This window comes from Monodelphis domestica, chromosome 2, assembly GCF_027887165.1.
Source record: "Monodelphis domestica isolate mMonDom1 chromosome 2, mMonDom1.pri, whole genome shotgun sequence".
NCBI classification, from domain to species: Eukaryota; Metazoa; Chordata; class Mammalia; order Didelphimorphia; family Didelphidae; genus Monodelphis; species Monodelphis domestica.
This window is the reverse complement of record NC_077228.1, coordinates 66,016,436-66,032,050: the sequence shown is the minus strand read 5'-3', so window position 1 is coordinate 66,032,050 and position 15,615 is coordinate 66,016,436. Positions and strand designations below refer to the sequence as shown.

The 15,615-nt window shown below is 36.3% G+C and overlaps 1 protein-coding gene and 1 long non-coding RNA gene across 5 annotated transcripts in view; one reads left to right on the top strand and one right to left on the bottom strand.

Annotated features, from left to right (window-relative positions):
- Positions 1-15,615, top strand: part of LOC103104904 (uncharacterized) — a 97,065-nt gene that overhangs the window by 32,623 nt on the left and 48,827 nt on the right. The gene's annotated exons all lie outside the window — the stretch shown is intronic.
- The window catches only part of LOC100020158 (flavin-containing monooxygenase 1), a 33,437-nt gene that overhangs the window by 14,561 nt on the left and 3,261 nt on the right, over positions 1-15,615 (bottom strand). For 2 of the 4 annotated variants that reach the window (XM_056815524.1, XM_056815521.1), the window contains 3 exons: positions 8,734-8,927; positions 4,039-4,227; positions 3,519-3,681 (listed from right to left, as the gene is read on the bottom strand). In XM_056815524.1, coding sequence (XP_056671502.1) covers positions 3,519-3,681; positions 4,039-4,227; positions 8,734-8,865 — 484 coding nt within the window. In that variant the 5' untranslated portion in view covers positions 8,866-8,927. Of the gene's footprint in view, positions 1-3,518; positions 3,682-4,038; positions 4,228-8,733; positions 8,928-9,532; positions 10,945-15,615 lie in introns of those variants that run through there. The other 2 variants (XM_056815522.1, XM_056815523.1) reach the window with 2 other exon arrangements.

Here is a 15,615-nt window from a genome sequence, read left to right as displayed (position 1 = left end):
CTTATTGCCACTGCTCAAACTTTTTCACAGAATCACAGTTTTAGAGTTGGAAGGGTTCTTAGAGGTCATTGAGTCCATCCTCATTTTGCAGATGAGACTGAACCTCAGAGAAGCTTGAATGACTTGCCTTGGATCATACAGCTAATGGGAGTCTGTGGTAGGATTCAAATCCAACTCTTTCTAATCCAGAACTCTTGACATGGTATATCATGTTGCTTCTTGTGTTAGAGCTCTTTCCGAATTTCCTTCAGAGTTCACTTTGAAGGTATCAAAACTTCATTTTTCTAGAGTAGATTTTAGTTTTGAAAAGACTCACTTCAGGATGGTGAATTCAAATGAAAATATGTCCAGATTTGGAGATCCACCACTCAGTCATGAATAACCTTCACTAATTCTATTCAATAGACATTTTTTAAGGGCTTAGTATGTGTGAGTTTGTTTGCAGTACCAGGACAAAGATGAAACTGTCTCTATTCTAAGGGCACTTATATGACCTCAGTAATCATTTATTTCAATGCCCTCAGTTTTACAGGTGAGGGAACTGAGCCTCAGAGAAGTTAAATAATTGACCCAATATTATGTAGTAAGATTGTGAGAAAGGCAGTACTAGCAGTGAAGGCTCTGGACCCTGAACTCCAGTGTGGTAACATTTCAACCCAGGTAAAGTAGTATAGCTCACAGAAGACTCAGAGAAAGTTATCTGTCTGCCTACCATTGGACCTTTGTTGCTTCTAGCCTCATGCTGCCCCATTGCTTCTACCCCAAACAACTTTCTGCTGCTCTTGGCAGTGTTGTTATCCCCTTCTTTCTCTCTTTGGAAGTCTGCCTAAATGCTGATTAAGGTGCGCCCTTGATTTTCATTCCAAACCTTGACCCTTCAACAGTGCTTATTAAGAAAGAGCCACCTATTGAACTCTCATTGTGCATAATAAGCTACCTGCATCCTTTGAAAATCTATCATGTGAGCCTGGATAGTAAGCTTGAAAGTACATTTTTGACTGAAATGTGTGAAACCACAATATGGTTGCTACCCACAAATTTCAGATCCCTGGTGAAAAAGGGCACAGAGATATTGTCTCATGTAATTCTAGATACAGCCACCTTGCCAGACATTCAGAGTTCTTTTGGGAAGTAAAGAATGAAACAAGTACTTGTTGAGCAGCTACTATGTTCCAGACATCATGCCATGGAAATATTCATATTCATAGACATATTTCTAACATTTCCTTGTGCTAGGGAAATATTCAGAGCAGTATTTTTGTGATATAAAAAGGAAAAAAGGAGGTGCCCAACAGGAAGGAAAGGAAAAATAGAGTTATTTGAATATTACTACATAAAAAAAATAAATATGAGGAGTTCAGAGAAGTTATGGCAGACTCTCCTATCTCCCATGCTCCCCGACCAAAAGTAGGCACTTGAAAATGTTTTTTCAATGAATGAACTAATTCAGAGCAAAGAAAGCCAATCTAATGTATGCATATACAGAACGACCACAATAATGTGAAGGAAAATACTGAAAGATGTCAAAGTCCAGATGAATGTAATAATCCATCCTGATCCCAGAGAACTATTGGTGAAATGTGTTTCTTGCTCAGATGAAGTTTGTTTCAATTAACTGTTTCTCTTTTTAACATGTCTCCTACTTTTCTACCACATCCCAGGAAATTTGGGGGGTGCTTTGATTTTTCTACCATGCACACACATCAGGTCCCTTCTTGGCTCTCCACCTTCCCCCTTTTCAACTTCCTTGTGTATGTTATCATCCTCCATTAGGTTGTGAACTCCTTGAAGGCAGGGACTTACTTTTTTCATATTTGTATTCATGGCACTTAGTATAGTACCTGGTATATAGTAGGTACCAAATAAATACTTATTAGTTCCTTGACAAAAGAGGATTATTTGGAGGAGGAGATTATTGTGAAATGACAACGATTAATCAATCAATTAGCAAGACTATTAATCACTGACTATATGCCAGGCATTGAGATAGATTCTAGAGATAGAGACAAAAATGAAACAGTCTTTCTTTGAGACAGTAGATACACATATAAGAATAAATAAGATTTCTAAAAAATAAATACAAGGGGGACTCTAGATGTCTCAGTGGATAGAGTCTGGAGTTTCTGAGTTCAAATTTGGTTAGATACTTTTGAGTTGTATGACTTTGGACAAGTCACTTATCCCCAGTTTCCTAGTCCTTATTATTCTTCTGCCTTAGAACTAATGCTTAGTATGGATTCTAAGGCAGATGGTAAGGGTTTAAAAATATATATGTATATATGGTAATTTAGACAGAGATAAAACTAGTAGCTGGAAGAAATCAGGAAAGACCTCATGTAGAATATGGTACTTGAGTCAAACTTTGAAGGACACTAGTGATTTTAAGAGGCAGAATTGAAGGTGGAGTTCACTTTAGGCATAGGACAAGCCTGGGCAAAGACACAGAGATGAGAGACAGAGAGAGTCTTGAATGAATGAATTTATTTAAGTGTTTACTATATGAAAAGCAAGGACTAGGGTTAAAAATGTTGAAGCAAGAAATCCCCTCTCAGATTCTAATGGGGAAGAGATAATATATGGAAGGTTTCATTGCAAGTCAGTTAAGTCAGTCTTGTATGAGAAAGAGCAGGACTGATAGTTTGGCTGGACCATAGAAAGTGTGAAAGAGAATGATGTAGATTAAGGCTGGAAAAGTTGTTTGGAGTCATTTGGAAGGACTTTAAATGACAATACATTTGATCATAGAGGGTGTAGAAAGCCCTTGGAATTTACTGAATTGGGAAGGGATATGATTGAATATACATTTTCAAAATGCCACAATGGCAGTGATGTGGATGATGGATGGGGAGGAAAGAAACAAAGCAGAGTGATTCATCAGGAGAGTTGTTGTAGGAGTCTAGGGGAAAGGTAATGAGGACTTCAGATAGAGTGATGGCTGCATGAGTGGAGAGAAGGGAATAAATGCAAGAAATGTACAGGTAGAATGAAATAATTTGGCAACTAATGGGACATGTGGAGTGACAGAGAATGGGATATCGAGGATCAGATTGATTGTGAACTTGAATGACTGAAAGAAGTATGGAAGAAATGTGAGTGATATAATGAATTATATTTTGGACATTTTGAAACTGAATAATCTAGGTAATCCATTTTGAAAGATCCCAATAGTTTGTGATATGGGATTGGAACCTTGGATACACATATGTGTGTATATATACATATTGATTCATACATGTATATACACATACATCAATGCATGTATAGATGTATCTATCTCCTTATATCAGTAGGGATGAATATATAGATCTGAGTCATCTGAGTAGAATTACTAATGAAGCCATGAGAATCCATGAAGCCACCAAGAGGCAGAGTATAAGAAGAGTAGATTCATGCTTCGAGAGTACACTTACATCATATTCTATAGTGATTAAAAAAAATAAAAAATAAAAAAATAAAAAAAACCAAGCAGTACCAATAAGATTTTTAAAAAACAAAGACATTTAGGAGATAATACATACCTGGAAAAGAGTCTAGTGGCAAAAATGGGATAGTGAGATAACCAGTGCAGACCATGACAGCATCAAATATAGCCGATTCTTGCTTCCCTTTATGTTCAGTGGTTACCTCCCACTGGCCAGATGTAGAGAAATCTGGACCTTTTTTCACACTGCAGACAACAGTCTGAAAAAAAAATCCAGAGGATGGAAATAGCCTTCATCCCTACCTCCTTTCAAAAATAGAGACTTGGGAATTATGGATATAGGACTGTGTTAGAAACCAAAGATTTATCTGGATTGGACTTGTGGCCATCAGAATAAAGAACTAGATATATAGATAGGTTTCTACATGTGGGCTATATAGTACAAATACCTACTTCCTTCCACAGATTATTTGAAGAGCCCTTGGTGGGGGATGGATTCTTACCAGGTAGTATGACTCATCTTGGCCAATTTCTCATTTCAACCATGGAACTTGGGTCTCAGGTAGGAAACAACAAAAGAAGACAACCTGTCAACCAAACAGTTTCTAGAGGCATACCTTGAATTGGATGCATTTCAGAAGGTTGAACTTGTTTGCGTACATCTTGAGATATTCCAAAAATTGGTCATGTGGCACAAAATTTGGATAATCCTCTGGGAAAGGAAAGTCTGAGTAACAGGACATTTCTTTGCTGCTGTTAGTGACCACAGATTTATAAAGGCTAGCCCTGCCCTCTTCTACATGTTCCTATAAAAAACATCATAAAGGATAAATTGTTATTTTTCAGTAATTAAAAATCTCAGCACATTAATGTTCAAAATGACTTGAGAAGAAATAATCACTTTCTCACTGGAATTACCTACCAGCAACTGTGTGAGAAAGAAAACATGGGGAAAGGGTCCTTGAATCAGGAAGGATGATACAGGTTCAAATCCTATATCTGATGTATGTTGTCTGTGTGATCCTGGGCAACTAGTTTAAGCTTTTGGAATTTCAAGTGACTCTCTATACCTTAAAGAAATGATCTGTAGTAAAGTAAGCTTCCACAATGTAAGTTCCCTATTGAATCATAGATCATGAATTTTTTTTTAAAGGAAAAACCAGTGTGAGAGGATGAAATGTAGAACACCTTGGTGGGGTTCATAATCAGCCTTTCACTTTTATATATCCTGTGTTATCTGATAAGACTGGAAATCACCTTATAGCCCAGCTTGATCCAGCTAGTCTCACTTTCTTCATCTTTGAGATAAGGACAAAGGATTCCTTTACTATCTCTATCAGGATTCTGTGAGATTCAAATGAGAATCATGCCAAGTACTTTAAAGGACAGTACAAATACTTCCTGGCTATCTCTCATACCTGGAATGTTTTCCTTCCTCATCTCCACCTCCTGGCTTTCTTAAATCCCAATTAAAATTCTATTATTTACTGGAAACTTTTCTCAACCCCACTTAATTTTGGGGCTTTTAATTATTTCCTATTTATCCTGTCTAAAGCTTATTGGTACAGATTTGTTTGCTCCTTGTTTCCCTCATTAGATTCTGAAGTCTTTGAAGACAGGAGCTGTCTTTTCCATCTTTTTGTATCTCTAGTGTTTAGCATACAGTAGGTACTTAATAAATTGACTGACTGAACCTCTTTTAGCCTCAGTTTCTTCATCTGTGAAATAAGGATAACTAATCTCACAGAGCTGTATTGGGTATCAAATGAAATAATCTATTTCTGTCTTCCTCTTTAAGGGAGACATGTTGTTCAAGTGTTTCAGTCATGTTCAAGTCTTTGTGATTTTGTATGGGGTTTTATTGGCAAAGATTCCAGAGTTGTTTGCCATTTTCTTCTCCAGCCTTTTTTTTTACATATTGAGGGAATTGAGGCAATCAGGATTAAGTTACTTGCCCAGGGTCACCCAACTGCTTGGTGTCAGAGGCCAGATTTGAACTCAGGAAGATAAGCCTTCTTGACTTTAGGCCATGTACTCTATCCATCATGCCACCTAAGCTGTGGAAAGAAGACTTACTCTGGAGTCAAAGAACCTTGTTTCAAATCCCACTGTTTATTATTTTGTGATACTGGGCAAATCACCTAACCTCCCTAGAATTCAGTTTTCTCATCTATAAAATGAAGAATTGGCTTGAAAGACCTTTGAAATCAATCAATCAAGCCTCAGCGTCCCCATTTTCAGAATGGGAATAATAGGGGAATTAAAGACATAATACATTAGTTTTATGTAAATGAAAATCATTTTTTTATGAGTCCAGAGACTAGCATGCTTAATCTCAGGAGATCTGTCCCTTATCTCTGGTTTCTAATATCATCATCCATCTTGTAGCTAATGGCCAGGACCAACAGCCAAATCATCCAGTCAGAAGAATATATATCCAAGAGTTCTTCTAGATTTATGGAAAGGAAGGGGCTACCTTTTCAAGAAATTATAATTTTTTAAACCCTTACCTTCCACCTTAGAATCAATACTATGTATTGGTTCCAAGGCAGAAGAATGGTAAGGTCTAGGCAATTGGGGTCAAGTGACTTGCCCAGGGTCACACAGCTAGGAAGTGTCTGAGACCAGATTTGAACCCAGGACCTCCTGTTTCTATGCCTGACTCTCAATCCACTGAGTCACCCAGCTGCCCCTTCTAAATCTGTTATTGAAGACATTGTGAAGACCTTAGGAGGCTTATTCCTCCTATGCAAATCATGTGATGCTTAATGTAACTTCTCTGACATTTTCCAAAAAGCAAAATATATGTAAGGATATAAACAATATATATATGTATATATATGCAATATCAATTGATATCACATATATATGGTATTATGTGATCTAAATATAGATACATATTGATAAATTGCAGATAAAAATAATGGGAAAGCACTAGCATTAAGGGAGATAGAGAAAGACTATTTACAGGAGGTAGGATTTTAGCTGAGACTTGAAACTTTAGTTGAGTCTTGATCAACGAGGTTGAGAGGAGAGATAAGGAGGGACAGCATGACAAACACAGGGACAGCCAGAGAAAATGCTGAATCTGCAGACAGTATCTTGCTTGAGGATCAGTAGTATTACTGGATCATAGAGGATAATGAGGCAGGAAGTAAGAGGTAAGAAGACTGAAAAGGTTGGAGGGGTACAGGTTATCCTGGACTTTGAATGCCAAAGAGAAGATTTTATGTCTTATCCTGGAAGTGATAGAGTCACTAGAGTTTTCTGAGTGGTGATAGTGGTGGTGATAATGGTGGTAGTGGTGGTACCTGTGTGTGTGTGTGTGTGTGTGTGTGTGTGTGTGTGTGTGTGTGTGATTAGACCTTGTCTTTTGGAAGATCATTTTGAGAGCTGAGTGTACTGACACATAGGAGTGGGGAGAGACTTCAGGCTGGATAATCCAGGAGTGAGTTGATGATAGCTTCCATCTGGGTGGTGTCAGTGTCAGAGGAGAGAAGGGAGCTTGTATGAGATCTATTGCAAAGACTACATACTTTAAGGGATATAAGCATAATTCTAGCTTCTCTATAAGATGTAGAAGAGTCAATCTGCAGTCATTAGCTAAACACTTCACAATGGTTGAAGAATTGCTGGAAGAGTGGTAAGGGCTAGGCAATGGGTGGTTAAATGACTTACTCAGGGTCATACTTATCTAGCATCAAGCTAGTAAATGTCTGAGGTCAGATTTGAATCCATCTCTCATCTCTGGACCTGACTTTCTATCCACTGAGTCACCTAGCTGCTCTCTTTAATATACTTTTTGCATGTTAAAATTCACAACTAATTTTAAAGGAATCCAATCCATTCTTCTCTTTTCCTTCTATGCAGTGTTAATGTAATCCAAGTCTTATCACCTCTAGGTAACTATAATAACATGAATGCTTCCTCATCAATAAGAGGAAGGGGATTGATGAATATTTTCAGCTAAAAATTTACATATAGAATTCATTTCTTTGGATAATTCCACTTGAGTATACTTTACTTGTTTTGTCAAATGTCACCAAAATTAATTTCTCTCTGGAAGGAATCTATGAAATAGTTAAGAACCAAGAGTGAAATGAAAAAGACTCTTGATGGGTGGTAGGGCAGGTAGGTGGTACAGTGGATAGAGCACCAGACTTGGAGCCAGGAAGATCTGAGTTCAAATCAGAGTCAAACATTTATTAGCTGTGTGATCCTGGGCAAGTCACCAATTTGCCTCTGTTTCTCATCTGTAAAGTGGGGGCACATTGGAAAAGTAAATAGAAAATCAGTCCAGTATCTTTGCTAAGAAATCCTCATGGAAAAAAAGTCCACAGGATCATGTAGAGTCAGAAATGATTGGACAACAATAACCATGGGTGAGATCCTCAAGAACTCACTTTGCTGACCAAGAACCATTGAACAAATGACTATCAGGTAAATTCGTTTTTAATAGAAATGGAACCATTTATGATAGTCATTCAAGATACAAATTGTGCAACCTCTCCTTAGGGGATACCCATAATTACAGTATTAAGATCCTGTAAAGTATTCTGAGGAGAAACCAGAAAGGTAGGAAGAGAAGCAGGAGAGAATAGTGTGATGAAAACCTAGAGAGAAGAGAATATCCAGGATAAAGGGTGACTTACAATGTCAAAACCTGCACAGAGGTCAAGAGGGTAAAGATTAGTGAAACAGAAAGATGATGGGAAGAGATCTTGTGCCCCATTTGCTCATTGGTTACTTTCTTTCAGACTGATTCCTTTTGGTCTTGATCTCACTATTCCTTTTATCAGATAGTGCTAGACATCCTAAAACAGCAACAAGGTGACATAGTAGATGGAAAGCTGTACTTGGAATTAGGAACACATGAGTTCAAATCCTATCTCAGAAACTCTTTAGTTGTGTGACATTGGGTAATTCACTCAACCTTTCTCAGCCTCAATGTTCTTCTCTATAACATAAGGATAATAATAGTATCTACCTCACAGAGTTGTGTGGATCAAATGAGATAACACATTTAAAGTGCTTTGCAAATCTTAAAGTACTATAGAACTTATCATTCTGTCTTAGGACCAATTAAAATATCTCATTGGGTAGATCTCAAAGGTTTCATAGACAAATTTCATGTTTTAATAGAAAAACTCTAGAGATAGAGATGGAAAGGACATTGGAGATTATCTCAGTGAACCCTCTCATTTTATAAATTGGGAGCAAGAGTCTTGGAGAGGGAAATGACCATCATCATCTTTCCAGGCAGTTGCCTTGGCTGGGATACTCAATATAGGAATTAAAGAAACATCACTTACTGTAAATTGCCATAATCCTCCAATGTCATCACTCCTTTCAAAGCAGGTGGGCTCCAGCCCCTCTTCCAAGCAGCATTTGATGGAGGCGAGTCCACTCACACCAGCTCCAATAATTGCAACTCGCTTGGCCATGGTCTTTTGTGTCAGGCAAGGACCAAGAAGAGTTTCTTCAGTTGCTTCTTATGCTAGGACTCCTAGAATTAAGCCTTTTAATAAATAGAAATGCTCCACCCTATTCTTAAAAAGCAGGAAAAGGCATTATGAAGATTTCAACTTAATCTGTTTGGATCATCTACTACTGCTCTCTTTGTACATATGTGAGAAAACCATGCCATGAATACTGATTTTAATCCCATGGTTTTCCATTTTATGCCTCTAATCCAGAGCCAGTGCCAATGTTAAGGCAAATCTGGAAGATAATAGCTTTAAGGAGAAGTACAAATTCTGTCTGAAAGTAGGTGTAATCTTGAAACCTGAGGTTTTTACTCCTCCTTCCCAGTTCTATTGCCAGTAACTCTCTGGTTAAATCAGGAGAGTACAGGATGTAAAGGACCTGATAAAGCAGCTAGTCCAACCCCTCACCTGTTAGGTGAGAACTGATATCCAAGGAGAGCAAGTCTAAGGCCATAAGAATGATCAGTAGCAGAGTCAGAATGATAACTCCTGTTTCTTCCAGAATTCTAGCAGACCCCTTTAAAAAATCACAACATTCTTCCTCCTTATTTGCCTTCTCACTTGACTACTGCCATCCCCCTCTGCCCCTGCCTGTTGAATTACAGCTAGCATTATTGCCACGTACCTCAAGGTGAATGCCAATCCTTCTTCAAGATCTCAGCTCTCTCTCCACTTACTTTATTACTTCAAGGATCTATGTTTTTATCAATGGGAGTGCCAGGGTGCTGGTGAGATTATAGATGCTGACCAGAGGGGCACTTCTCTTAGGGCTCCAGTACTGTCATTGTTGGATGGCACCAGGATAGTAAGCCACATAGGTGAATCAGATACCAGATTGATATAGGCAAAGGAGCACTAGATTCACGTCCAGAAAATATCTGAAGTTTTGAAATTCTGAGTCTTGGCTCTGCTACTTAGCAGCTGTGTGACTTTAAGCCAATACAATTGGATGGTTTTTAAGGTTCCTCTCATATCTAAATTTATGATCCTATGAGTCATGGGTCTAACAAAAGAGGGAAATGAGTAAAGTAGTTGACCTTAAATCAATTCTTAACTGAGGATAAATGAACAAAAGCTCTAATTTCTCAGATCAATAGAACTAGATACAGACCTAATAGCATCAGCTTCCTTTTAGCAATATATCTAGGGCTCTTCAAACTACTTGTGGAGTTTTTTCTGGCTTATATTTCAAATTCCATTTTTAGGGTATGAAGAAAGTGGGATAGTGGAATAAGAGAGAAGAGAAAGAGTAAGAGAGAGAAGGGAATCATCCCTAGGAGAAAGCATCATAGATCTCCTTCCTTCTTTAAAAAATAATTGTCAAAATGAAGTAATAATAGTACTTAACATATATGTACCAAATGGCATAGCATCCAGATTTTAAAAAGAGAAACTAAAGAATCTTAAGGAGGAAATAGGCAATAAAACTATAAATGTGGGGGAATCTCAAGCTTCTCCTATCAGAATTAGGTAAACTTACTAAAAAATAAATAAGAAAGAAGTAAGGAAGTGAATGAAATTTTAGAAAACTTGTATTTAATAGTTATCTAGAGAAAATTGAATAGAGATTAAAAGAAATATACCTTATTTTCAGCAGCATATGGTACATAAAGAAAAAATTACTATGTGCTAGGACATAAAAACTTCACAATCAAAAACAGAAAAGCAGAAATAATAAATACAACCTTTTCAGATATAATGCAATACAAATTTACTCAATAAAAGTTCACAGAAAGGCAAATTAAAAATTAATTAGAAACCAAACAATCTAATTCTTCAAAATGGGTGAGTCAAAAAACAAAATCATAAAAACTGATTTCATTAAAGACAATGACAATGATAAGACAACATATCAAAATTTATGAAATACAGTCAAAGTAGAGCTTGGGAAAATTTATATCCTTGAATGCTTATAGCAATAAAATAGAGAAAAAAGCAGATCAATGAACTGGGCATGCAACTAAAAAAATTAGAAAAAGAACAAATTAAAAATCCCCAATTGAAGACAAACTGGAAATCCTAAAAATCAAAGGAGGAATTAATAAAAATGAAAGTAAAAGAACTATTGAACTAATAAATAAGAGTAGGAGTTGGTTCTATGAAAAATAAATAAAATAAATTGAGCACTGGGGAATTTGATTTAAAAAAGAAAGAAGAAAATCAAATTACCAGTATCAAAAATGAAAAGAGTAAAATAATTTCCAATGATGAGGAAATTAAAGCAATCATTAGGAACTATTTCAATTATATGACAATAAATCTGATAATCTAGGTGAAATGGATGAATATTTACAAAAATATAAATAGCCTATATTAACAAAAGAGGAAATAGAATACTTAAATAATCCCATCTCAAAAAAAGAAAGTGAATAAGCCATCAATGAACTTCTTAAGAAAAAATCCCCAGTGCCACATAGATTCACAAGTGAATTCTATCAAACATTTATAGAACAATTAATCCCAACATTATACAAACTATTTGCCAAAATAAGCAAAGAAGGAGTCCTACTTAATTCTTTTTATGACATAAATATGATGCTTATATCTAAGCTAGGAAGACCAAAAACAGAGAAAGAAAATTACAAACCAATTCCCTTAAATAAAATACTAGCAAAGAGACTACCACGATATATCACAAGGATTATTCACTATGACCAGGTGGAATTTATACAAGGAATGTAGTTTAATATTAGGAAAACTAGGGGGCAGCTGGGTAGCTCAGTGGATTGAGAGCCAGGCCTAGAGACAGGAGGTCATGGGTTCAAGTCTGGCCTCAGACACTTCCCAGCTGTGTGACCCTGGGCAAGTCACTTACTTCCCATTGCCTAGCCCTTACCACTCTTCTACATTGGAACCAATTCAGAATATTGCTAGGCACTGTGGTAAATTCTGGAATGCAAAGAGAGGCTAAAACAATCCCTGACCTCAAGGGCTAATAGTCTAGTGGGGGAGACAACCTGCAATTGTAAAAACAAAATATAAATAAGATAAATTGGAGATGAGGGAAGGCAGACATTAGGACTATATTGCATATAAAAGCAATCTGGTCAAGTGCTTTCTTTCTTAATTTTTGAGAGTAACATACATAGTATTGGAACTGCTTGTTCTTTAAAAACTTGATGATTCCCAAACCACTGCCTCCTTAATCCCCACCCCTTCTTTAGACCTATCTTTGTTTTCTTCCCCTGTACTTCTAAAGGTCCCTTTCTCTTCTCCTTTGACTCTCCTAGTTGTTAATTTATTTTCCCTTCTATGAGTCCCTCTCATATTCCTCCCTTACCCCCTTATTTTTAATATTATTCCATCCCTTGTCTTATCCCTTTGCCCTCTTTTTTCTTAATTTATATGCCCTTCTAAGAGTCCTTCTGTTAATCTCTGTCCCATGCCCTCTTATCTCCTTATACATTAAGGAACATTTTAGCCTTCTGTATGTATGCCTTATTCCTTCTTTTACTCATGTTCCATGAGAGTAATGTTTTAGCATTACTCTTTCTCCATCCTTTCCTTCCATCATTGTAACATTTCAGTCATTCATGTCTTTTTTTCATGAGATGACTATTAAATTTATCCTTCTTCATCCAATTTTGTTTCGTTTTTAGCTCATTTTGTTATACTATACTTGACCTTGAAGCTTCCAACTATAAATGTTCCTTCAAACCATCCAATTAATGATACCGTTCTTAAAGTTTAAACATAATATTTTCCTATATGAGATGTACACGTTTTCATTTTATTAAATACTTTATAACTGGTCTTTAATTTTATATTCTTATGTTTCTTCTCATTCTTGTATTTCAAATTATTCATTTAGTTTTTATCTTTAAGAATTTCAAATTTGAATTAATTTCAGTCTTTTATTTTTTAAATGACAATTTTATGTATAATGATACTCAGCTTTTCTGGGTAAGTTTATTTGTTGTTAACACAGATGCTTTGCTCTTTGAAATGTATTCCATGTCCATCATTGCTTTAATGTAGGAGCTGCTCTACAGTATTTAAGCCATTTCTTTTTAGTTGGTCTAGTATTTTTTCTTTAACCTGGAAATTACAAACTTAGCTATACTTTTCTTGTGAGTTTTCCTGTTGAACTCTCTTACAGGTGGTGATCAATGAATTTTTTCAAGTTCTATTTTATCTTCCTTAAATTTTACTTTTTTATTTTAGTTTTTAAAACACTGACCTTCCATCTTAGAATCACTACTGTGTATTGTTTCCAAGATAGAAGTGTGATAAGTACTAGTGTAGGAATAGGGTTATGAGGGGATAAGAGAAAGTGCAAATTATCTCTAAAAATATTGAGGAAAAGTTTAGCCACTGACCCTGAAAAAGATTCTGGAATGTGAGGGGCTGCTGAGGAAAGACTTGTGAGAAAAACTGTTATTGCAGTTGCTGAAGAGAAGCAGCAACTCCGGTTTGCTATCCTTTACCTATTTGTTTGGAGAGAGTTGGAGGTTCCTGCTACTGGATAACATTGTGAAAGTGATCTAACTTCCCTGCTGCTTAACAGCTTGGCCAAGATAATCCAAAGATTCTAACATTTGGGCTTTGAGATTTTTACCTCAGGAGCCAACCCCAGCTTTGGGGAAAGACTCAGCCAGTTTTGAATCCATTCTCAATAGCTTTTTTGGAGACAATCTTGAAGGTTAACTGAACAACAGTCTGGGAATTAAGTCTAGGTATCTAGGTAGATTGGGGGGTTTCTTATCTAGAACAGGGTAGGAAGTTTTGGAAGACCTGAACTCTCTTGTGAGAGGCATAGACAGCTGGGTTGTAGAGTTAGATCTTAGTATAAGTGACACTTTATCTTATTTATCAATTCTCTATCCTTAGTCTACAAATAAGCAGAAATAGTGTGTTTTTCCTGAAGAGAGTCTCTCAGGGTTTCACACTCATTGGCCCAAGGAAAGTTTCCTATGTGGATTTTCATCATTTATCCATCTTGGCCTTTCTCTATTACCTTTTTTTCTTTTTCACTAGGCAATGGGGATTAAGTGAATTGACCACAGTAATATAGCTAGGAAGAGTCTCAGGCCAGATTTAAATCTAACATCTCTTGTCTATGGGCCTGGCTTTCAATCCACTGAAACACATAGTTGCCCTCCTCCACTTTATCATCTAGCTCTGAAACTTCCAGGCAATTTTCTTTAAAAATTTCTTGAAGGATAGTATTAAACTCATTTTAAAAAATCATTATCATTACTTTCTGGTAGTACAATATTGTCTTATGTTGTCTCTTTGTGATCTGTTTTCTGTATTAGTTGTTTTTATAATAGGATGTTTTACAGTTTTAATTTGTATTTTTATTATTTCTTGTTGCCTTGAGAAGTTAACTTCCTTTTGTGCAATTCTAAATTTTCAATGAATTATTTTCTTCAGTGAGTTTTTGAATTTATTTTTCCAATTTTTCCAATTAATTCATCTTTCATAATTTTCGATATTCTTGTATTGTTTTGATTATTTTTCCTAATTTTTTCTCAACTTCCCTCAGTTGGTTTTAAAAAGTCTTTTTAAAGCTCATCCAAGAACTTTTTGGGCTTGTGTTATTTTATGTTTTCTTTAAAAATTTTAGAAGTAGATGCGCTAATTTCACTGTTTTCTGAGTTTGAATTCTGATTTTTATTTCAAAATATGGAAAGTTAATATTAAATTTTATCCCTTTGGTCCCCACAAAAGCCTTTTCACTTTAAAGCTTTAATTGTTTGATTTTAGGGTTGAAACAACAAAACCATTGTTCCCTTAGGCTATGAAACTGCATTAGGTCCTCTCTTTTGTCTAGAAGTAAAAACTGGTTGGATGGAGACCTGCTCCCTATTTATATGGAGACTAGGACTTGATTAGGTGATGAAATCAACTAGGCAGCCAAAACTACAATCTCTAGATAATTTCAATTATCACAAGTGGTGAACCATGGATTGGGAATTTTGAATTCCCCTTTCTTTCTTTCTTTCTTTCTTTCTTTCTTTCTTTCTTTCTTTCTTTCTTTCTTTCTTTCTTTCTTTCTTTCTTTCTTTCTTTCTTTCTTTCTTTCTTTCTTTCTTTCTTTCTTTCTTTCTTTCTTTCTTTCTTTCTTTCTTTCTTTCTTTCTTTCTTTCTTTCTTTCTTTCTTTCTTTCTTTCTTTTTCTTCCTTTCTTCCTTTCTTCCTTTCTTCCTTTCTTCCTTCCTTCCTTTCTTTCTTCCTTTCTTCCTTTCTTTCTCTCTCTCTTTTTTCTTTCCTCCTTCTCCTCCTCTTCCTCTTCCTCCTCCTCTTCCTCCTTCTTTTCCTTCTTCTTCTCCTTCTTCTCCTTCTTCTTCTTCTTCTTCTTCTTCTTCTTCTTCTTCTTCTTCTTCTTCTTCTTCTTCTTCTTCTTCTTCTTCTTCTTCTTCTTCTTCTTCTTCTTCTTCTTCTTCTTCTTCTTCTTCTTCTTCTTCTTCTTCTTCTTCTTCTTCTCCTCCTCCTCCTCCTCCTCCTCCTCCTCCTCCTCCTCCTTCTCCTCCTCCTCCTTCTTCTTCTTCTCCTTCTTCTCCTCCTCCTCTTCCTCCTCCTTCTTCTCCTCCTCCTCCTCCTCCTCCTCCTCTCCTTCTCCTTCTCTTCTTCTTCTTCTTCTTCTTCTTCTTCTTCTTCTCCTCCTCCTCTTCTCTCTTCACCCCCCCCTCCCCCCCCCCTCCTCCTCCTTCTCCTCCTCCTTCTTCTCCTTCTCATCCTCCAGAGAAAGAAATGGTAAACTTCT